This window comes from Siphateles boraxobius, unplaced genomic scaffold (genome assembly GCF_051911475.1).
Source record: "Siphateles boraxobius isolate OS27281-9 unplaced genomic scaffold, OSU_SipBor_1 6, whole genome shotgun sequence".
Taxonomy (NCBI): domain Eukaryota; kingdom Metazoa; phylum Chordata; class Actinopteri; order Cypriniformes; family Leuciscidae; genus Siphateles; species Siphateles boraxobius.
In genome coordinates, this window is record NW_027509186.1 from 18172482 (window position 1) to 18194611 (window position 22130).

The following is a 22130-nucleotide window of genomic DNA, read 5'->3' on the forward strand; positions in this document are numbered from 1 at the left end:
CATCACATGTTAATAAGAGGCGAAAGGCAAGAAGAGCAAAAAAACAACCACATTTCTTGAAAAGACGTAGCCTAGGCTACAGATGGTTCTCTATTCAGATTGGGAAAAAGATACACTGCATATCACGGGACAATAAAATGAATTATTATTGGACTCTTCATCTGTGGGCACTTCTGAACCTGTGGACATTTTGAACACACAATTTTCACACTAACTACTTTTCTAACAACAAACAAATGTCACAAACATTTGCATTATGTCTAGCATTATGTTTAGCATTTTGTGGTGAAAATTATCCCAGATAGCACAGGTACATCTGTAAGATGTCTGCTAGATATGTTAATCTGGAAAGCATGCTAAATAAAAAATAAAAAAATAAAAATCTCATAAACGTCTTAGAAAAGCAGTTTTACGTACATTCTAAATCTTAACCATCTTAAAGACATCTTCTAAATGTCCATATGACATCTAACAGGGACGTCCTGGAGACGTATTGCAGATGAGTAAACACTAAAAAAAAATACATCTTGCAGATCTAAATGCAGACGTCTCTGAGATGTAGGCCTACTTGTGCTATTTGAAACATTTTTATAAATGGCTCAAACTCATTTGTCATGCTACTAATTTCATAAGTCTCATTTTAATTTATATGTTGCGATTTTTATAAAATGACTGCTTGATTGAAAATGAAGAAAGTAGCCTAGGCTACTATTTAAATATGCGAGGTGAATAAATATCAAGTAGGCTACTAATTGATTTTTCTTTATTTTCCTCACATTTCTAATTTCCTTTCAAGCATATACTTGTCCTTACTGACAAGTACACTTCCTTGGTAAATAAGAACAGTAACCTTAGAGGGGGGGGTCGTTACTCATTGTAGTGGAAATGACGCCACCGCTGTGGGACGTTGTTTACAAATTTGAATAAAGACATTCATCATGGTGGTAATTTCAATGCACAATCGTGAACATGTCCTTTGTATTAGTAGATTTAACTGAAAAGATGGGGTTAAAATATGTAGAGGATGTGTGTAATATTAAACGAGCTGCACTGGAGAATGGGACAGTCAGCTCGAGATGCTCCAGCGGGAGGAGGTGTGTGTGTGGTCTGGACAGCAGCCCATGAAACACTCGCTGTTCTCCTCAAAGACACAGCAGATATTTCTTTGCCAGCTTTCATTTCGGGACTTATCGGTCGGGATATTATCCTGGATTCTGTTATTGGGTTGGAGACGCTCTTAAATGTTTTCTAAAGAGCATTAGAGACGGAATGTATTTAAACGTCTGTGCGGAGTATTGCCTTGCCATTATATTTATTATTTTAAACACTGTCAGTTGTGAAAAAGGTAAGTGAATGGATAAACATTCTACCTTGGACTAAATGCTATATTAATTATTATGGTTGCGTAAGAGCAAGTTTGGGCAACAGTTTTGGTTGCTTTATTTATTTATTTGTTTTTGCTGTTTAACATTATTTAATATTATTAAATTAATTATTAATAGTTGTATACAATTAATATAAATGTATTAATTACCTCGTATGTATGTTCATCACACTTAAAGGTGCACTCGCCTTTTTTTTCTTGCTAAATAAAGTTTTAGCCTACTCTTAATGAAGTTAACAGCAATTTTGAGAAACAGCAATAAAAATATGTAAATTCCCACGAGATGAAGACAATAGAAAAAGCTGTTATTTATACGCTGATATGAAGCCTTCTAGTAGCATTCCCAAGGGCGCCTTGTTGACATCACCTGACGTGACATGCGCTGCAGTTTCTTCCACTACTATCAGTGATATTTATGGTTCTTAAATCACACAAGCTTGTAAAGAACAAGAAGAATGGAAAACTTTAGTGTCAATATTATGACCTATTCCCCAATTCCTCTTAATTTTCTTATTTTTCCACTTTTATTTAGTATGTTTTTTTGTTTTTGTTTTTTTTTGTTCTTTGTCTCTGGTATGCTATGTCTGACTGTCTGTATAAATGTTTGTTTGTATATTGATGGTTTAACACGTTTGTTCCCAATGTTACACCTTCATTAAAAAAAATTAAAAAAACATGGAGTGAAAAAAAAAAACTATCAGTGATATTACTATCAATGAAATACTAATTTAATTTCAAACTTGTCTATGTTGTATGTTTTTGAGCAAAACTAAGTGTGTGTGTTTGTCTGTATTATTACAGTGGAGCCCCCTGAATGCAGTCGGGGGGGTTACGCCGTGCTTCAGAGCCCGTACCGAAGCACCAGTTTCAGCTCACAGCAGCTGCTCCAGTCTGCCCTGCAGGAGCTCGTTTGTGATCATTCACTCTCTCCCGGATGGTTTCAGTTCCAGATCTTCGATAAGCCGGCCCGTATGCCCACCAAATGTGTGGAGGTACAGTATAGTGCATCTCTGTAATAGGTCCAGCCTGCTGAACAATGGCTCCTTTATGTTATGTTTCTATATGACGGTAACCCCTACAGGTGAATCAGTGTGGAACACAAGCCCCAGTGTGGCTCTCTCTGGCGGATGGAGAGACTCTCCCACAGCCTCTAGAGGTGAAGCAGATGACGGCCTGCGCTACCTGGCAGTTCCTGGGAAGCGACAGTAAAGACTGCTGTCTTTTTCGCCTGCCTGTCACCGTACGCAATTGTGGGGACTTTTATGTGTACTTTCTCCAACCAACGCAAGGGTGCATGGGATATTGCGCTGAAGGCAAGTCAATGAACCTCACTGAGTAGTAGGCCTTTTTGAAATGTTAGTATGATTATCCATTGGTTCTGCATCATGCATCCCAAAGGCTGTGAAAAATAAGACATGTTGACATATATAAGAATAAGACAGTCCTTTTCAGTCCTCATCACTACATTTTATTATATTCGCAGAGATGTCAGAATCCAATCAAACCAGCTGTGACGGGACACAAAGGAACAGTGATGGAACCTGCAGTGGTGAGTAGTCCATACTTGTCCACCAATATTATAAAACTGCATCTTCAAAACGAAAAAATCTAAACCCTTCATCCGGCATGATAAAGCATGTTTTGGAAGTGAAATAGACATAATGATTAAGAGTTTGGCCGGGCATCTGGGTCTTGGGTCAGTCATTCCTTTGGATTTAATGTTTTAAAGCTGAAGCAGTGCCAAACATCCTTTATTTCAGAGAAAATGGCATTTTGCATTTTGATATCGTTTGAACAACTACAGACACACAGCATTCACCAAATTTGACTGGACAGCTTTAGAGGTTGCTGAAATCTGTTACCCCCCCTCTGTTTCACATAAAATGGCTTTAATATTCACCAAATTCCCTATGGTGATGGCTTAACTCTTCTGTTTCATGTTCTAGAAAACATTTTGGTTTTATAAACAGCTATGGGGAATCAGCATAGTCAGCCAATCATTAAATTTTACAAATTATCTGTTACCCTCTGGCTTTAATGACTTTAATGTTCTTCAAATATTTATAAAAAAATATATATATATTTGGATATTCTTAGTATATGGTTTGAAGCATATATTATTTGTATATGTATATATGCAGTATTTGTCATTTATCCCTCAGAACTCCAGCCTCCCTCTTCTGCAGTACCACTGATAGTTGCTGAGCTGTACGACAGCAGTGTGTACCTGAAGTGTACGTTTGATGACAGGAGTGGGAACAGCTCTCTGGGATATGTAGTGACATGGTGGCGACTATTGCCCGAGGGCAACAGAGAAGAGCTCAGGAAAGACACTACAATAGAGACTTTTGCTCTCATCGAGCTGGATGGGATCAACCTCAGACTGGGAGACAGGGTAGCCACTTTATATTCAGTATTCACATGAATTCAAATTCATATTTATGCATCTTAACCTATATATCTATGTCTCAGATCCATTGCAGTTGCACTAGTTTTTTTCTGGAGTCTCCCAATATACAAAGCCTTCCTGTGGAGAGTGACGAGTTTTATGCAGGGATCCAAGTATGTCTCAATTCTCGTCCAGTGACATACAGTTCGTTGGGCTGGTATTAGTAAAGAGTTGTTTTCTGCGAGACTTATTATATTTTTATGCATATTTTCCAGATGAAACCACAAGCTGTGTCTATTTCAGAAGATGGGAGAGAGTATAAACTAACAGTGGAGAGCACTGTACCTTTACCATGTTCCTCAGAGAGATGCACTTTGCCTTTGCATCTTACTGCTAGTAGCCAAGGTGTAGTCAAAAATTGCAGTCTTAAGATATTTGCATTAATATGTTGTATTAAATATTTTTTGCATTGTGTCACCCAGAATCCTATTCTCATTACTGTATATGCAAATAAATATTATTTATATACTACAATAGTATTTGTTTACCGCTTTAAATATATATTAATTTGAATAAAAATAATTTAATTCTTCTTTTGTTTGCTTTAATACAATAATGTGAATATGTTTTGGGGGGAGACTTTTATGTGCTTCACCCTTTAACTTAAACTTGTAATATTTTACCCTAAAAATGAATTTTTCAGATTTATATCTCTTAACTGTAAGAAACAGCTGCACCATGTCACATATAACTGAAAATTGTACTAAACGATTTGTCTCCACTGGCAGGTGAGAAGGACCTAGGTGTTGATTTAGTCCTGTCCTCCTGTGAAGTCGAGCTGTTTCAAACCCCTTGTCATAATGGATTCTGTAGCCAAGCATCTGTGCACTACAGCCCAGTGACTGATATATGGAAGGATGGAGACAGAAGCACAGAAATACACATCAAACCCATAATCAGCACCAACTTCCTGTGGAATGGGTACACTCCTCAAAGTGTCCAGGTGGGCCTTATTTGATTATATATGCAATATAGTTTAGGAATATCTATACCATCTGGAATATATATGCATGTAGTTGTAAAAGAGGTGATTGTCCTGACACTATGTAAGCATATCCATATTTAGTATGCATATAATCAAATGCCTTGTTGTTTATGTCAAAAACCATCTGCCAAGAAAATGTCTAAATGCATTTTTAGAAAACTAGGTAAAACATATTTATGAATAAATAATACTATGTAATATTATATGCATACATATATATATATATATATATATATATATATATATATATATATATGAATACAATTTGTGTATGTATTCATGTGTATACTGTACATGTATATATGCATGTTCCTCTCAGATTCTTGTGAAGGACGTTCCATCTGCTCACTGTTACACTTTTACGGACCCTCACATCATCACATTTGATGGCAGGTAAAAATCTCTACACTCAAACTGTAGTCTGTAAAGCCCGGCTGGATCGGCCCAAAGATCAGCCCAAAGTTTTCTGATCAGCGGGTGAAGGTCTCTGCGCGTTACCGTCTTTCCGCGTGACAAAGTAATTTGATTAAATGAAATACATTTTCTCTTATGTCTTAACTTGTTATTTCATCTGACTCCATAAATGAAAAAGGTTTTAATGATATATCTACATCATTAAGCATGTGTGCAAATGTTTGATTATTCTTTTTTAACTCTTTACTGAAAATAATATCCGAGTCGATTTGAATAAAATCAAATGTTTACAATTTATTATGTCAAGTAAATGTATCACGCCAATTGCATAATCAGTTCAAATATAATAGGTGCAAACATCAAATGCTCTGAAATAAGGAGAGAAGATGCAATACCTTGACATTATAAGATACATGATGCGAAGTGTTTTGCGTACACTTCGCATCACGGGCTAGTCTGGTTACAGAAAACGCCCCGAGCTCTAGTTGCATTTCATTATATAGACAGACCTCATTTCAAATGTAAACATGAGTTCACACTGGGAATTCACATTAATCAACATCCCAGACTTACTGGGGGCAGAAGTTGATTTACATGGAACCATTTGCTATGGGAATTTGAATTGAGTTTACACCTTCTGAGAACATGAGGCCATTTGCCTGGAAGTCCAATAATAAAAGTTGATGTATTCTAGAGGACCTATTATATGTTTTTACATTCTCAACTTTCTTTAGTGTGTAATGTTGCGGTTTGAGCATTAAAACGATCTGCAAAGGTACAAAGCACAAAGTCCACTACAAAGGGAGTTGTTCTCTACATATCAGTGCGCATTGTTTCTGAACTCCCTGAAATGCCTCGATTGTAGTCTTGAGTTTTCTTCCGGAAACGTTTGTCACAATTTTCCTCATTTAAATAATTCCCGCCCAAAGCATCCACAAAATAAAAGGGGCGATTCCTGGTTGAATTGTGTTCATAATGTGTTGAAACTCGAAGTTATGGTAAGGGATGTGACATTTACAAAAAATGCTTGAAGCAGTTGACCAATCACAACTCGCTGGTCCAATCAGAGCGGCCAATCAGGGCACAATGAGCATTTCAGAAGGAGGGGCTTTTATAAACAGTGTTACTGACAGACTGTGAAGAGAGGTGCTGCAACCCTGTAAAATATGTGTAAAATAATGTGTTTTTTAAACTTTCAAGCATGAAAAGGTATTCTAGTAAAAAACTAAATCAAGATTTTATAAAAAGGCACAATAGATCCTCTTTTAAAAACACTTTTTGATGTGGAATCACCATATGAATTTATAAAAATGCAGTGAGAATTGAATTTAACATTGCTTGTTTGTTCACAGGAGGTATGATAACTACCAGATAGGCACCTTTGTACTGTACAGGAGCACTGCTCGGCTGTTTGAGGTACATGTGCGACAGTGGGAATGTGCCGGCACGACCGCCCATCCCACCTCGTGTGTCTGTGGCTTTGCAGCCAGGGATGGTAGTAATGTGGTCACTTATGACATGTGTAACGGGCTGGCGGGAGAGACAAAGCCACATCTCTCTCTGAAGAACGGAGATCTGGTAAAGAGTGGCATTCGTGTTACTGAGTCCTACCAGGGCCGCAAAGTCACCGTGAGTATTGGGTTTATATTAGTATGCATCTTTGATTATTTATTTTAAATTATTATACCTACAGTTTAGTCCATATAAATTGATAAATATGCTTTTTTCCCCCCAGATTATGTTCTTGTCTGGGGCATTTGTGCGTGCGGACGTGGCTGACTGGGGAATGAGTCTGACTGTAAGGGCCCCGGGCTCTGATCAAGGCCACACTGAAGGCCTGTGTGGAACCTTTGATGGAGAGCCAATGAATGACTACCATAAAGAGGGTGGAGAGACTGTGGAGGACAGCAGCTCTTTTATCAGTGCGTGGAGGTGAGACTCACCCTGTTGAATTAGATCAGTATTTAAAGTTTAATACTTACTGTTTGGCGTTTATTCAAATACATAACTGTAAGCATGAGCAGTAGTTTTATTGATGCTTGCCTTAGGTTATTTTTATGGATGCACCAATATCAAAATTATGGGCGATAATAATTGTGATGTTATGGCTGAGATTCAATAAATAGCTTATAAGCTGAAAAGTCTGAAAAGTTATTTTGTGCAGTTAAAAATAAAAAATCAATAGTTTTAAATGCTGTTTTAAAAGTGAATTTAGGCCTCACAGTATTATTTCTTTATTAAATTGTTTGTAAAAAAAAGAAAAGAAAAAAATGATGAACACGAGTTGAATATAAGAAAAGATCATATAAATGTAAAAATTGAGTAAATTAGTGTAGATAATTAAATATACAATATCTGTCATAATATACACTAATGATAAAAATATTTTCAAAGTTTTTGAAAGAAGTCTTTTTTATGCTCATCCAGGCTGCATTTATTTTTGAATATTAGTACAATTCCAAATAACTGTTTTCATTGTTAATATATTGTAATATTTGCTGTGAATTTCCTGTGTCACATGATCCTTTAGAAATCATTCTAATACGCTGATTTGGTGCTCAAGAAACATTTATTATTAATAATCAATGTTGAAAGCAGGAAATATTTTTTGTAGAATTACGTAATATTTTGTAATTTTTTGGAGAAACCCTGGTCATTTTTTTCTGAATTATTTAATGAATGGAAAGAACATTTATTTAAAAAAGAAATCTTTTGAAAAAATACAAAATTCTTTACTGTCATTTTTGATCAATTTAATGCGTCTTTGGGAAATATAAGTTTATATTGACTGACCCCATACCTTTGAATAGTAGTGTATATCCAGTATCTATTGATAAATTAAGTAAAAAATATCTGTTTACTGATATGGTGCTGATTTGTTGTGCATCCTTCCTTAATATGGATTATGCTCTCTTAAAATCAGGTTGGCACCCAGAAACAGCTTTTTTGACAAGATCCCCATCTATGATAGCAATTCCAGTCTCCATGAGTACTGCCATTGTCAACAAGAGAAACACCAGTCAACCAGTGGAACATCGCCCCAGTCTACCATTTCCTCCAGGTGTTCTTCGTCTACCCGCGTTCAATCTCCCTCCATCATCCCTACTTTGGATGTAACAGCTGAATACATCAGGTCTTTCCCACTTCATAGAGAGTCGTCCACCCCTCCCGGCAGGCCCATGCAACACCGTCAAGCTCAGGGAAGCAGAACGAATGCTCAGAGATCCCAAATTCAGAGACGCGTTATGAATCCCCAAAGATCCCAGAGTCAAAGACGTGTCCAAAAACCACAGAGATCCCAAACTCAGAGACGTGTCACAAGCCGAAGCAGACGTCAAAGTGGATATTACAACTCCAGATCATCTCCACACCAGTCAGACCTGGAGGAGTCAACGTATAATTTCCCAGAGGACCATTCTTCATCGAATTCCCCTGAACCGCTGGTACCATCCTGGCCTACTGAGTCAGGCCTGACGGAATCCGAGGTCCGGCTCCTCTGCGAGGGAACCCTGAGGAACTCCACGGTGGGGTTGGGTTGTGGGCATCTTCTGGGCGAGATGCTGGAGCAGGCATTGGAAATGTGTGTGATAGACCAACTACTAAAGGACGATCAGGCCTGGAAAGGAGCCACCGTGCCCCTTCTGGAGAATGAGTGTGAGAGGATGGTGGTAGAGGACATTGGCAGGAAGAAGGAGAACCAGGATGTTCTGGCTTCCCTCAGGTGCCCGAGCCTGTGTAGCGGGAATGGACAGTGCACAGAGTGGGGCTGCTCGTGCTTCCCTGGATTTGGCTCTTATGATTGCAGCCAGGTGTCTGGTGGGTGTTTCTGTATATGGGTACTTTATATAATTAAAATATACAGTGCTGGTTAGAATTATTTGCCCCCTTGGTAAATATGATCAAAGATGGCTGTAAAAAATAAATCTGCACTGTTTATCCTTTTGATATATATATATTTTTTAAATGCACAAATCTAACCTTTTATTGAAGTAAAACAATTTAATTCACATTATGAAATAAATGTTTTTCTCCAAAACACAAGGGGAATAATTATTTCCCCCCTTTTATTAAATACTTTTTGCAACCTCCTTTTGCCAAGATAACAGCTCTGAGTTTTCTTCTATAATGCCTGATGAGTTTGGAGAACACCCGACCAGAGATCAGAGACCATTCCTCCATACAGAATCTCTCCAGATCCTTCAGATTCCCAAATCCATGTTTGCGCTTCTTCTCTTCAGTTCAGCCCGCTCATTTTCACTCAGTTCTTTTACCTCCATCAGCCATTCTTTTTACAGCCATCTTTGATCATATTTACCAAGGGGGCAAATAATTCAGACCAGCACTGTAAGTTCACATGTTCTGCATTGGGACATACTATACTCTATCGAAAATTAGTTTAAACAGCTTTTTGTTTCAATAAGTATTATGAATGCAGGGGTTATGAGCTCATTAATTAAGAGGCTGCATGGAACATTTGCACTTTTTGTTTTAGTATTATTGTTATTATATACTTTTGTAGTATTTTTAAGTATATGGGTTTGATTTTTTTAGTTTGAATTAGCTTTTATTTTTATATTTTCCTTTTTAATTCTCGTTTTAGTTTGAGTGCTTTTGTGATTTTTATTATATTTTAGTTAGTTTTTTTATTTCTATTTAGCTTTCATTTATGTCGTTTCAGTTTTTTTATGTTAGTTTTTTGTGTTTAAGTTTTTCATCTAATATTTACATTTTATTTTATCTCAGGTTTATTTCATTTAACGATTATTATGTATTTAAATATCACATGATATTTAGGGAATATACTAGGGGAGTCAAAAAGGTTTGAAAAAAATTTGACGTTACACCCCCCTAAAATATACACTTCTCTTTATACATTCATATAAATTACTGCCTGTTTTCATGATTTTGTTTTAAATTCATGGATATATTATGCATCAATTACTCATTCTAAAGAGTAAAACTAATCTCAAGTGGAGAAAAAAAAAATGAAATGATTATCTCTACTATTACAAGTATTTCTTTTATAAAATCATTGCTAAGTATTTGCATATGAGTAAATGGAAATGTATGTTGATCTAGAAAACTTTGATGTGCATTTCATTTGTTTTTAGCCAGTTAATGTGTTTTCCTGATGCAGATGAGACTCCAGAGATCACAGAACTGGGAAACGGAGGACTGTGTGATGTCCGTTACGGCGTCTGTTCCTCTGTTAGGATTCTTGGTCAAGGCTTTAAAAAGTCCTACAAACTCAAGTGTGAAGTTGTGAAGGAAAAGGTGACAGCGCATTTGCCAGTCAAGCATTCAATTGGGCATGAAGGTAAATGATTATTAACCTGAATACATATTGCTCTGTCAACATAGATAGTAAATGGTGACTGGTCTTTGGATGATGCTCAGTTGATGCCCGCCTCCTTCCAGAGTTCATCCTCATTAGAGTGCCAGCTTCCTGTGGACGACCCACAATCCTCCACCACTGCACACCAGCCGGTCTTGCGCTGGCAAATCAAAGTCAGTTTGATTATAAACTATTATGTAAAACTAAAGTGTTTTTAAATGTATTGAAAATGAAATTTATTTGTTTGTTTATCTGTCTTCTAGGTGTCTAATGATGGACACAGCTTCAGCAATGCAAAGATACTGACTCTTTTTGACGGCACATGTCAGATTTGTACAGTCAGCACCTCGGTTATCTGCGCCCTAAAGGTCCGTGCTATCCATTCTTGTTCAGTTCTGTTTAGGTTTGGATGCTGCACTCTCTTGATACAAAGCATCCCATTATATGGCAAGGTCCTATGAATCACAAATGACCGCCAAATTCCAAAATATTTCATTAAAGCTACAGTCAGTAACTTTGGCACTCTAGCAGTTAATAAACAGAACTGCATGCATCATGGAGAAGAACATTGTAGCCAGAGCTACTTCTCTCTTTTTATGTCTATGACGAGTCATGCAGGTACTGTGATACTCTGCAGTGGTATGACCCGAACCAGTCTAAAATAGTCTGAGTATAAACACTTATTATAGGTGTAACATAGTGATTCAGATAAGATAAAAACACGGTTTGGAAAATGGATTCATTATGTACTCGCTTATTATATAAATTTTGTACAACAAAAGTTATGGACTGCTGCTTTAATATAGCCATATCAAGGATCTAGATGTCCAGAGCAAGATCAATAAGATGATAAGACAAATAAAAACGCTCACAATATAAAGTCTGTATTTGCTGTGTTTCCTATGTAGATACACTGCCATTTTAAAGTGTCACTAAAATATTTTTTTTAATAAAGAAATTAATACTTTTATTTAGCAAGGACACATTAAATTGATTAAAAGTGGCAGTAAAGACATTTATAATGTTTCAAAAGATTTATGTTTCAAAGAAATGCTGTTATTTAGAACTTTCTACTCTCAAAGAATCCTGAACAAAATATGTTACATGAAATGTTTTCCATAAAAATATTAAATATGATATGAAATAATATTATATATTAAAAAAATATTAAATACATTTATATTAAAAATTAATAAATATGTTTTAAAAATTTATATTTATAAGAAGTGTTTATTGAGCATCAAATCATCATATTATAATGATTTCTGAAGGATCATGTGACACTGAAGACTGAAGGAGTAAAGATGCTGAAAATTCAGATTTGCCATCATAAATTACATTTTAACATATATTAAAACTGAAAACAGTTATTTTAAACTGCAATAATATTTCATAATTTCCGTTTTTTTGTTTTGTTTTGTTTTTTAACTTTTTAAATCAAATAAATGCCTGGGTGAGCATGTGCCTTTCATTCAAAAACATTAAAATATCTTACCAACCTCAAATATTTAATGGTAGTGTACATCACTGTAAACCATTCCACAAGAAGAAGAAGAAAAACATATGCGCCACCATGATCTGTTTGTAATTTGTTTAAATGGTGTTTCTTTAAACTTTTTTTGATCAGTTGACCCAGATTCAGTGCACATTTTATCTTGAAATGTTTACATGCACTGTTCATCATTTATCATTATGTGTACTTAGATTTTTTAAATACAGGAAACAATTTCACATTCAGCCTTGTAATTTTGTACAGCCAAATAATTTCAGGTCAAAATCAGTCGAACAAAGCTAGTATTGTTCAGTTCTCTAAAACTGGGGCTCTCTCACACTGGATGAACCCAGCAAGAAATGTTTTTGATAAGCATGTGTAACAATGTTAAAGGATCAGGGAAGGAGGAGGCGGGAACCGACGAACGCTCAACATAACTTTAATAGTAATATAAACATAAGCAACAAAACCACTAAAGCAAAACAGCAACATAAAGTCCAGGCCTGGTCCTCTCTTGTCTTTTACTGTCATCACTCCTCCTTTTATCCTTCCGGAGCTCCTCCGTGGGACTCGAGACACTCGTGTCACCGGCTTTGCTACAGCATGCAAGAGGTTTATTTAAACAACCACAAAAACCTAAAGATTTAATTACAGATTTTTGAAGTTTTAAAAGTTTTCCTTGAATATCCCCTCAGGACAGGACATGTAACATTGATGGAATGTGTTATAAGGAGGGCGATCACAGCCCGAGCAGCCCGTGTCTGACATGCAGACCGGATCTGTCCAAATACGGCTGGTCCATCGCTGAGAGTATGTTCATTTCAGTCTTTATTTCCTATATTTCCTAAAGCTGGAGAACTTACTACTTCTGCTATTGCAATGACTTCCTTGTTAACTCCGAGTCTTGTTCGGTCATATTTTTCCACAAAGATGCATGTTTGCTTATTACTTGGTCTTCTTTTGATTTTTTTGTTTTATAGTTTAATATGTTATTTTGTCAATCACCTGCAACAGTTATATATCACACTATGCATAGAAGCTCACAATAAATTATGAAAAACAGTTTTGTCATATGTTATATATTGTTTTATATGTATTTTCCAATGTACATAATGTTGACGGATGCTCTCGTGTCACAGTCCTCGGTCTGGTGTTCTGTGTGTGTTTCATAGAAAATGAGCCACCGGTGTTTCACGCGGGTCAGCTCAGTCTGAAGACATTCTACGGAGAGAATTTTGTCTATCAGTTCTCAGCCACTGATCCAGAGGGCTCTGCAGTTCTCCTCACGCTCAGGTCAGGGCCCAGAGACGCTGTTCTCTCGCCAGCTGGCCTGCTTATCTGGAAAGCACTGTCCACCACACCAGTGACCTTTGAACTGGCTGTAACTGATGACTGTAATGCAGAGACATACGCAGAAGCGAAGGTGAGCTCTAGAAAGCATCTGGTAAAATGTTGCGTCAACAAAAATTAGCTTCTTCAAAAATCTTACATTATGTCTTTCAGAATATTGTAGACTGCTGAAGTACACTTTTGTGTCTCCATTGTTGTCCACTGGGGGGTGCGAAATGGCTTCCAAAAACATTTCTGAATCATTAGATATGTGTAACTCCGTTTCATAATATATTGCCAGTATATAATTTAAATTATTATTATTATTATATACATAACAATATATATAGAAAATAGGAATACTTTTATCCGGCAAGCATACATTAATCAAAACTGACAGTAAAGACATTTATGTCACAAAGGTTTTCTATTTCAAATAAATGCTGTTCTTTTGAACTTTTGAACTTAAAAAAAAAAGTATTACAGTTTCAACAAAAATATTAAGCAGCACGACTGCTTTCAACATTGATAATAATAAGAAATGTCTCTTGAGATGCAAATCATCATATTAGAATGATTTCTGAAGGATCATGTGACACTGATTCCAAAAAACGCAGAACATCGAACGCGATCCGAATTTTTGTATGACGGACGAAAGTTTCGAAGGCAGTGTGTAAGCGTGATTGACATAACATGCGGAAATTTCGGACTCATGCAAGGACTTAATGAATAAGAGACTTCTTTCAAAAACATTAAAACATTTAGAACTTTAGAACTCTAAACTTTAGAACGGTAATGTGTGTTACATGTACTTAATATATGGTTTCATTTTATATTTCCCAGGTGTCAGTTCACCCATGTGAATGCCAGAACGGAGCTTCCTGTGTGACTAACATTAACTTCCCCCCGGGATCTGGTGAATACCTGTGTGTTTGTCCTGCTGGTCTGGAGGGGGACAGGTGTGAAGTCGATGTCGATGACTGCTGGTCAAACCCATGCCTGTCGGGCACATGTGTGGATGGACTAAACTCCTTTACCTGCCACTGTCCAGTGGGCTTCACAGGTCAGTTCACTTATTGTAGAAACAATCTATTCATGTAGAAGTGGATCTGTTATAATACTGGTGTAGTTGTTATATGTTGAGCCTTCTGTTGCTGTGTTCTAAAGGTGTAATCTGCGATGAGGACATTGATGAATGTTTATCAGCTCCATGTTACCCAGGCGTTTCCTGCAGAAATATGATGGGCTCGTATGTGTGTGGACCCTGTCCTGAATACCTCACTGGAGATGGGACGACCTGCAGCCGTACGCCCATATCTCATAATTACTTTAAGGTTTATGAGCAAATAGTCAGGCAGAGAATTTTTACGTTATGAGGAAATATTACAAAAGTAGGGTTTTTTTTCTTCTTTGGAACAGCATGAATAGTAACATGTGAATTCAAACCATGAATGTGTTTAAGTAAATAGGGTTAATATAAGTGAATTATGTCAATTTTGACTTTACTTGAATTTAACACTTTCTCAAACACCATCCATTTTGTAGATACTGAAAGTAATGTTAACCTGATATTGCACCAAGACTAGTTGTTTATGCCTGTTTTAACATTTCTTGCGTACAATAACAGTGTTTATATTGAAACGTTATTCTTTGCATGTTAATCTTGAGGCTGTCTAGTAATTTTAACCATGTAAATTACCGTGTGAGTTTAATAATTGAGTTTGATGAGTTTATACCCATGAGTTTACTGCTTCAAAAGCATCGGTACTATGGAAGCCCATTTCTGCCGCATAAGAAAGAAAAGTCATGCTTTGGTAAATTATGACAGAGAAAGTCATAATTATGAAATAAAACATTATTAGATACTAAGTCATAATTATGAGATAAGTTGAGATTGACAAAAAACTGTTATGGCAAAAAATTGAAATTGTGAGGTGAAAATATATAATTATGGACAAAAGTCGGACAAACTTACATAAAAAGTCGACATTTGGATAAAAAAAAGTCGGCAAAGATTTGATATAATGCAATTACAAGTCAATTGACAAAAAGTAGAAATTGAGATGTCATAATTATGACATAAAAGTAAAAATAATGACAATTATAAAAAAAGAAATTATATGAGTGATATGAGATAGAAAGTGATAATTATGACCAAAAAGTCAAACTTACGATAAAAAATATAATTATGGTAAGTCAAAATAATGATAAACAGAGTCGTAATTAAGGGGGGAAAAAATAAATTTTGACAAAAAACTTTATCTCATAATTTCAATGTTTTTGTTTTGTTTACTTGGTTTTTTTTGTTGTTGATTTTTTTATTATAGAAAAGACAGTGGATAAAATTAATGAAGGCAGTCATAAAATGACCTCAACAAGTGAGATTAACCTCGGCTCCTTCAAACCCAAGCTTGTTCCAGGTAGGAATAATAAATAACTACACCGTTTTTTACACTCTAATATGTATCCGTTGACTGTAAATATGTACGCAGCCTCTGAAGGGCGGAGCCCTTGTGCCAGTCGGCCCTGTTATCCTGGAGTCCAGTGCTTTGAGAGCACATACACGTCTGCTGGTTACATATGTGGTCCGTGTCCCTCTGGGCTCAACGGCAATGGACAAACATGCACGTCAAGGACAGCAAACAGTCAGTTGCTTTTCTTTATACGAACATTATCATTACAAGAAACATTACAGTGAAGCCAGAATAAATACCTTTTGTGTTTTTGTAGATTCTTCTTCAGGCTCGACCTTCTAACCCTTACTATTTTGCAGGACAGACACTATTGAGGGAGGGTGACAAACTCTCTGATGTCACTTCTTCCATTAGGAAGTCAGCTGAACCTTCTATTGGAGCTGAAAGATTATCTCCTAGCAACAAGTGGACCTCATCTGTTGATAGGAAGACCATCACACGCACCCTAGACTGGACCAACACGAAAGCAAAAGGCAGTTCAACCAGAGAGCAGCTGAATGAAGAAGAATTTAACTCTGAACGCGCTGAGGACAACCGAACTTGTGGGGACTCCCCCTGTTTTTTTGGAGTACCGTGTGAAGCCACATCCTCTGGCTCCTTCAGATGTGGAAGCTGTCCACACGGCTATAGAGGAAACGGAATTACCTGCAAACGTGAGCAGTTTATCCTGATAAATGACGCATAGCAAAATAAAACGTTGCTCATTGACGCTTATAGAAAAAAAAACAGCAAGAAATTTCTGGGTCATATTTCACACCAAAATAATAACAATAATAAAGTAAAAACGTGTGTGTGTGTGTATACAGCTTTGTGTCGTCACCCCTGTGGTCAGAATATGGAGTGCTCACAGCCCAACACTTGTACCTGTAAAGAAGGTTACACTGGATACAACTGCCACATTGGTCAGTCACAGCCATGATATTCTTTTAGCTTGAAAGACTTTTTTTAATTAAAATTACTCATTTTAATTCTAATATGTCTATGATTAATTTCAAACTCACACTTGATATATCTTGTCCTGTCAGCCGTTTGCCGACCAGACTGCAAGAACAAAGGGAAGTGTGTGAAGCCCAATGTGTGTGAATGTCCTGCAGGGTACAACGGCCCCACCTGTGGGGAAGGTAAACTCTATCTTTAGTGTCTTACTCCATTCTTCCTTTACAAGTTCTTTCTAAAAGTCACTTTTTGCTGTATGACTCCAGTTAATATGAGGGTTTCAAATATTATGTATTTTTTTAAAAATATACATTTACATATATTATGTGAACTTTATGTAATGTAATTTTTATGTAACTTTATGTAAAAATATAACGTACATGTTTTTATCTTGCCTCTCAGCCAGCTGTGATCCGCCTTGTCAACATGGTGGCCGATGTTTGTCCAGAAATTACTGCACTTGTACATATGGCTACGTGGGACCAAGATGTGAAACTAGTGAGCAGATATTTCCAAATGATTTCTAAATGTGAAGGAATTTGTTTATAGTGATTGTGAGTCATTGGCTTTGTTTTTTCAGTGGTGTGTAACAGACATTGTGAAAATGGTGGAGAGTGTGTTTCGCCTGATGTCTGTAAGTGTAAACCTGGCTGGTACGGACCAACGTGTAATTCAGGTGCGCTGTTTCATCCTTAAAATCGGCATGAAACAGAAGTTGTGATAGTCTTTTCTTCCCTATTGTGACACATATCCAAGTGAATGGCTTCTTTAACAAGAAAAAAGTTAGGCCTTCGGGTATTGATTGGATCAGTGGAGCATTGTGGTTTGCTATTGGTCAATCTCATGTGAGTGACAGGTTGTCCTGCCCTTGCGAAAGTAAACGTCATCAGAGAAGAAAAGAGATGTCATTGCAAGAGGGAGGGGGAAGTAATTTTTTTTGAAGATTACGAGGACATGTGAATTTAAAATGTATATGTAATGATTTGCACAGATAAATCATTTATAAAAAATAGTGCATTGTCCATTTTGATTTCATGGTGACTTTAAATATTATTCATAAATCTATTTAATAAACGTGATTTAGAATAAATTTCTTAACTGTTTTCATTCTCAGCCGACTGTAAACCTGTGTGTTTAAATGGAGGGACTTGTATTAAACCAAACATCTGTGCTTGTCCCAGTGGCTTCTATGGTTCACAGTGCCAGATAGGTACAACCGTTTCATAGCGAATGCTTATTTCTTGTAAACAATTCTGCACAATTAATAATTGTCTTGAGTTATTGATAATTAATTAAGCTGTGTGTCGTTCTTTGTAGCTCTGTGCAATCCTCCATGTAAAAACAGGGGCCAGTGCATGAGAAACAACGTGTGCTCCTGTCCTGAAGGATACACTGGGAAGAGATGCCAGAAAAGTGAGTGTTCATTGGTGTCATTTTCTCCAGAATCTACATTGTTTCATTTCAGTTGTTGTGATTTGTTTCTATATCCAGCATGCATTCTATCATTTTATATGTTTGGACTGTATGCTCTGTGTTTAGGTGTGTGTGACCCCATGTGCATGAACAACGGAAAGTGTGTCGGTCCAAACACCTGTTCCTGTCCATCTGGATGGAGAGGAGGGATTTGCAACATCCGTAAGAGATTTGCAACATCCTTAAGGTCACCAAGGCTGCATTTATTTGATCAAATTACAGTAAAAACGACAGTAATGTTGTGAAGTATTATTGTACAATGTAAAATAACTTTTCAATTTTAATATATTCAAATGAAAAGTATTCATCAAAGGCAAAGCTGAATTGTCAGCATCATTACTCCAGTCTTCAGTCACGTTATCCTTCAAAAATCATTCTAATATGATTTGATGCTCAAGTTACATTTATTATTATCAGTGTTCAAAACTCAATAGTTTATGGAACTTATTCAGAATTATTTGATGGATGAAAGTTCCAAAGAACAGCATTTATTTGAAATAGAAATCTTTTGTAACATTATAAATGTCTTTACTGTCACTTTTGATCAGTTTAATGCAACCTTGCTGAATCAAAGTATCAATTTCTTTGAAAAAACTCTTACTGACCCCAAACATTTGAACAAACTTTATATATTGTCTTGAAATATCAAATGCATGCAACATAACATATAGTCTTGTCTGTATATGTAGCGGCATGTTTACAGAAATGTAAAAATGGTGGTGAGTGTGTCGGGCCAAACACCTGCCAATGTCCAGCTGGATGGGAGGGTCTGCAGTGCCAAACACGTAAGTCCTGATTAAGCCTAAATGCACAAAAAGGGCTCCTATTATGCTTTTTTACATTTTTAACTTTTTAGTGTGTAATGTTGCTGTGTGAGCCAGAAAATATTCTGCAAAGTTACAAAGAACTAAGTCCACTCTATATATCAGTGCGTACTGTCTCTGAAGTTCCTGAAACTCCTTAATTGTGGTCTTGAGTTTTCTTCCAGGAACGTTTACACAATAATTCTCACCCAAGGTATACGCTAAATAAAAGGGATGAAGCCTGGTCGAATTGCGTTAATAGTGTGTTGAAACTCGAAGTTATGGTAACGGGTGTGACATTTCCAAAACAGGGTTGAAGCAGTTGACCAATCACAACTCACTGGTCCAATCAGAGCGACCAATCAGAGCTCATTGAGCTTTTCAGAATTAAGGGCTTTTCTTAACAGAGCTTTACTGACAGACTGCGAAGAGAGGTGCTGCAACCTACTAGTTAAATATGTGAAAAATAATGTTCAGGCATAAACATTCAGGCATTAAAAACATATATATATTTTACATTTACATTTATTCATTTAGCAGACGCTTTTATCCAAAGCGACTTACAAATGAGAACAATAGAAGCAGTTGAACTAACAATAGGACAACAATATGCAAGTGTTATGACCCTTCCCAGTTTAATCTAACGCAGTACGTGTTTCTAATAGTTAATCGTATAGCTGATAAGATGTGTGTGTCAGTTTGTGGTTTGGTAAATTGGCCGCTGATTGTGGTTGTTTTATGTATGAAGAATGTGGCAAAATCGTCAGCTGTTAGGGTTCATGGAGGAGGAGGAGGAGGGTTGAGAAGAGGGGAGCAGGTTTTGAAAAGCATGCGATAGTCAGAATTTGGTTGTGATAGTAAGTCATTTTACCAGTAGAGATATTAGCAGAGAAGGAAGAGAGGAGGGATTGATAAAGACCCAGGTCTGTAGGATCTTTCGATTTGCGCCACTTCCTCTCTGCACCCCTGAGTTTAGAACGATGTTCGCTGAGAATATCAGATAACCAGGGGGCAGACGGTGTGGCGCAGGCTGGCTTGGAGGAAAGGGGGCAGAAGTTGTCCAAGCGGGATGTTAAAGTGGAGAAAAGAGTATCAGTTGCACTGTTAGTATCTAGAGTTGAAACCTGATCAAGCGGAGGAATTGTGGATGAGACCAAAGAGGATAGGCAAGAAGGCGAGAGTGAGCGTAGGTTTGGCCAAAAGGTGACCTGTGGAGGAGTGTGTGTTGTGTTCTGAGGCAGGTTGAGGTTGAGAGTGAGGGGGAAGTGATCTGAGGTGTATAGTGGAGTGACCAGTGTATGGGCAGCGTAGCAGTAGCGCGTGTGATTTGTGAGTAGCCGCAGTAGATATTTGTTTGCGGTCGAATGAGTCAAACAGAGTGTGGAAATCAGCAGCCTGAGGCTTTTTTTAGGTGGATGTTGAAGTCTTCAAGAACTATGAGAGGAGTACCATCCTCAGGGAAGGATGAGAGTAGCACATCAAGCTCCTCCAAGAAACTGCCAAGTTGACCTGGGGGATGATATAAAACTACAAAATGGATTTTAATAGACCTAGTGATGGTAATTGAATGCGATTAAAATGAGCTGTTGTCACACAGAGGTGGTAAAGGATAAAATTTCCAATCGTTTGAGATGAGAAGACCAGTACCTGCACCCCTTCCGGAGGGCAGCAGGTGTGACAGTGTCCTCTGGTCTAATCCAGGTCTCAGTCAGGGCCAATAGGCTGAGACCCGAATGACTAGAAATAGATGTAATGAAATCAGCTTTGTTAACAGCAGACTGGCAATTCCAGAGACCAATAGGAAAAGAGAGGGGTACGCAGAGGGGTACGCAGGTTGCTATGATTGTGCTGCCTCCTACGTGTGACATTTGATTTACGTGTGTTAGTAAGAGTTGGGATTTAAAAACAGATAGTGAAAGAGAGGTCACAAATAGAAAGATGAGAAGAAAAGTTTTGTAGAAGAGAGAAGAAACAACAAGAAAATAATATTCAAGTGCCTTGTCGGTGTCCTTGCTCGGTGGAGTCTTCACCCGACTCTTCTACACTTCTACACTCTTCGGTCTTCACACGAGGGCTGCCGCGGTATACTACTTGCTTTATACTCACCTGAAATGTCGTTATTGTATCCAGCTGGACACGCCTCACTAGCGAAACTGTTTACCTCTTGACTAAACACGACCAAACGAGACTTCACCAACGAGATTTCAGCTCGTGAGCACAGTAAACAAACACTGTTTCCTAACTGCAACTGCACTTTAAACTGCACTTTATATTATATACATACTGTATATATGTATATATATATATATATATATATATATATACACATATATATATATATGTGTGTGTGTTTGTGTGTGTGTGTGTAGTTATTAAAAAATATATGTTCTTTTTATTTGAAATTTGTTTTTTTAATTTCTTCCCTAACAGCGATCTGTAAACAAACGTGCCTCAATGGGGCGAGATGTGTTTTCCCAAATTTCTGCCACTGTCGACAAGGTTACACTGGACCTTCCTGTGGTACTAAAGTAAGCATTTCACAAACGCATTGCCATCATTGATTTCATCTAAAATGATCTTTGTAAAAACATTTTCGACGTAATTTATGGCCAAACGAACTGATTGTAAACTTTGTATTCACAGACTAGGCGATGAAAATGTGACACTGAAGACAACTTTCTATCGCTCTGTAAAAAATAAATGGTGTGTGTGAGTGTGTTGGTGTTTGTAAGCATCAGTGCCTTAAAAGTGAGGTAAACTTATTAAAAAAATACATTTATTAGACTTTAGTTGTCTCTTTACTATAGAATTTCAGGAGTGTTATGTTTGTGTGGGTGTTTTACATCTCTTATACAGCTCTGACAATTACTATATTCATTTGATTTTTGCAATGTGTGTACATTTTATAGTGTTGATAAACTATTATCCTGTTATTTTTTTAAGTAAATTGCTTTTAAAGAAAAAAAACAGTACATTTGAAATCATACAAATACATCTTAGTGTCATTCCTCACTAAAAACAAGTCGTCAACAACAAAAACGGTAATGAATCATATT

At 36.9% G+C, this 22130-nt stretch overlaps 1 protein-coding gene across 1 annotated transcript; it reads left to right on the forward strand.

Moving 5' to 3' along the window:
* Positions 1-1061: 1061 nt before the first annotated feature.
* Positions 1062-21858, forward strand: vwde (von Willebrand factor D and EGF domains). The gene is made up of 32 exons (XM_077208006.1): positions 1062-1345; positions 2186-2376; positions 2466-2697; positions 2868-2933; positions 3547-3779; positions 3857-3946; positions 4049-4178; positions 4562-4776; positions 5138-5211; positions 6585-6861; positions 6968-7164; positions 8156-9048; positions 10370-10506; positions 10594-10740; positions 10831-10935; positions 12755-12869; positions 13232-13482; positions 14232-14451; positions 14556-14693; positions 15716-15808; positions 15881-16033; positions 16162-16515; positions 16669-16764; positions 16888-16983; positions 17201-17296; positions 17379-17474; positions 17913-18008; positions 18116-18211; positions 18338-18433; positions 18961-19056; positions 21505-21602; positions 21718-21858. The coding sequence occupies exons 1-32, from the start codon at positions 1270-1272 to the stop codon at positions 21727-21729; spliced, it is 5265 nt and encodes a 1754-aa protein (XP_077064121.1). The 5' UTR covers positions 1062-1269; the 3' UTR covers positions 21730-21858.
* The last annotated feature ends 272 nt before the right edge of the window (positions 21859-22130 follow it).

Excerpts from the sequence above, each read along its gene's own strand:
- vwde (XM_077208006.1), top strand. The coding sequence starts at position 1,270 with ATGTATTTAAACGTCTGTGCGGAGTATTGCCTTGCCATTATATTTATT. Across the intron at positions 3,780-3,856 it reads ACCTCAGACTGGGAGACAGG|ATCCATTGCAGTTGCACTAG; the intron begins GTAGCCACTTTA and ends TCTATGTCTCAG. Across the intron at positions 18,212-18,337 it reads TGGGAAGAGATGCCAGAAAA|GTGTGTGTGACCCCATGTGC; the intron begins GTGAGTGTTCAT and ends CTCTGTGTTTAG.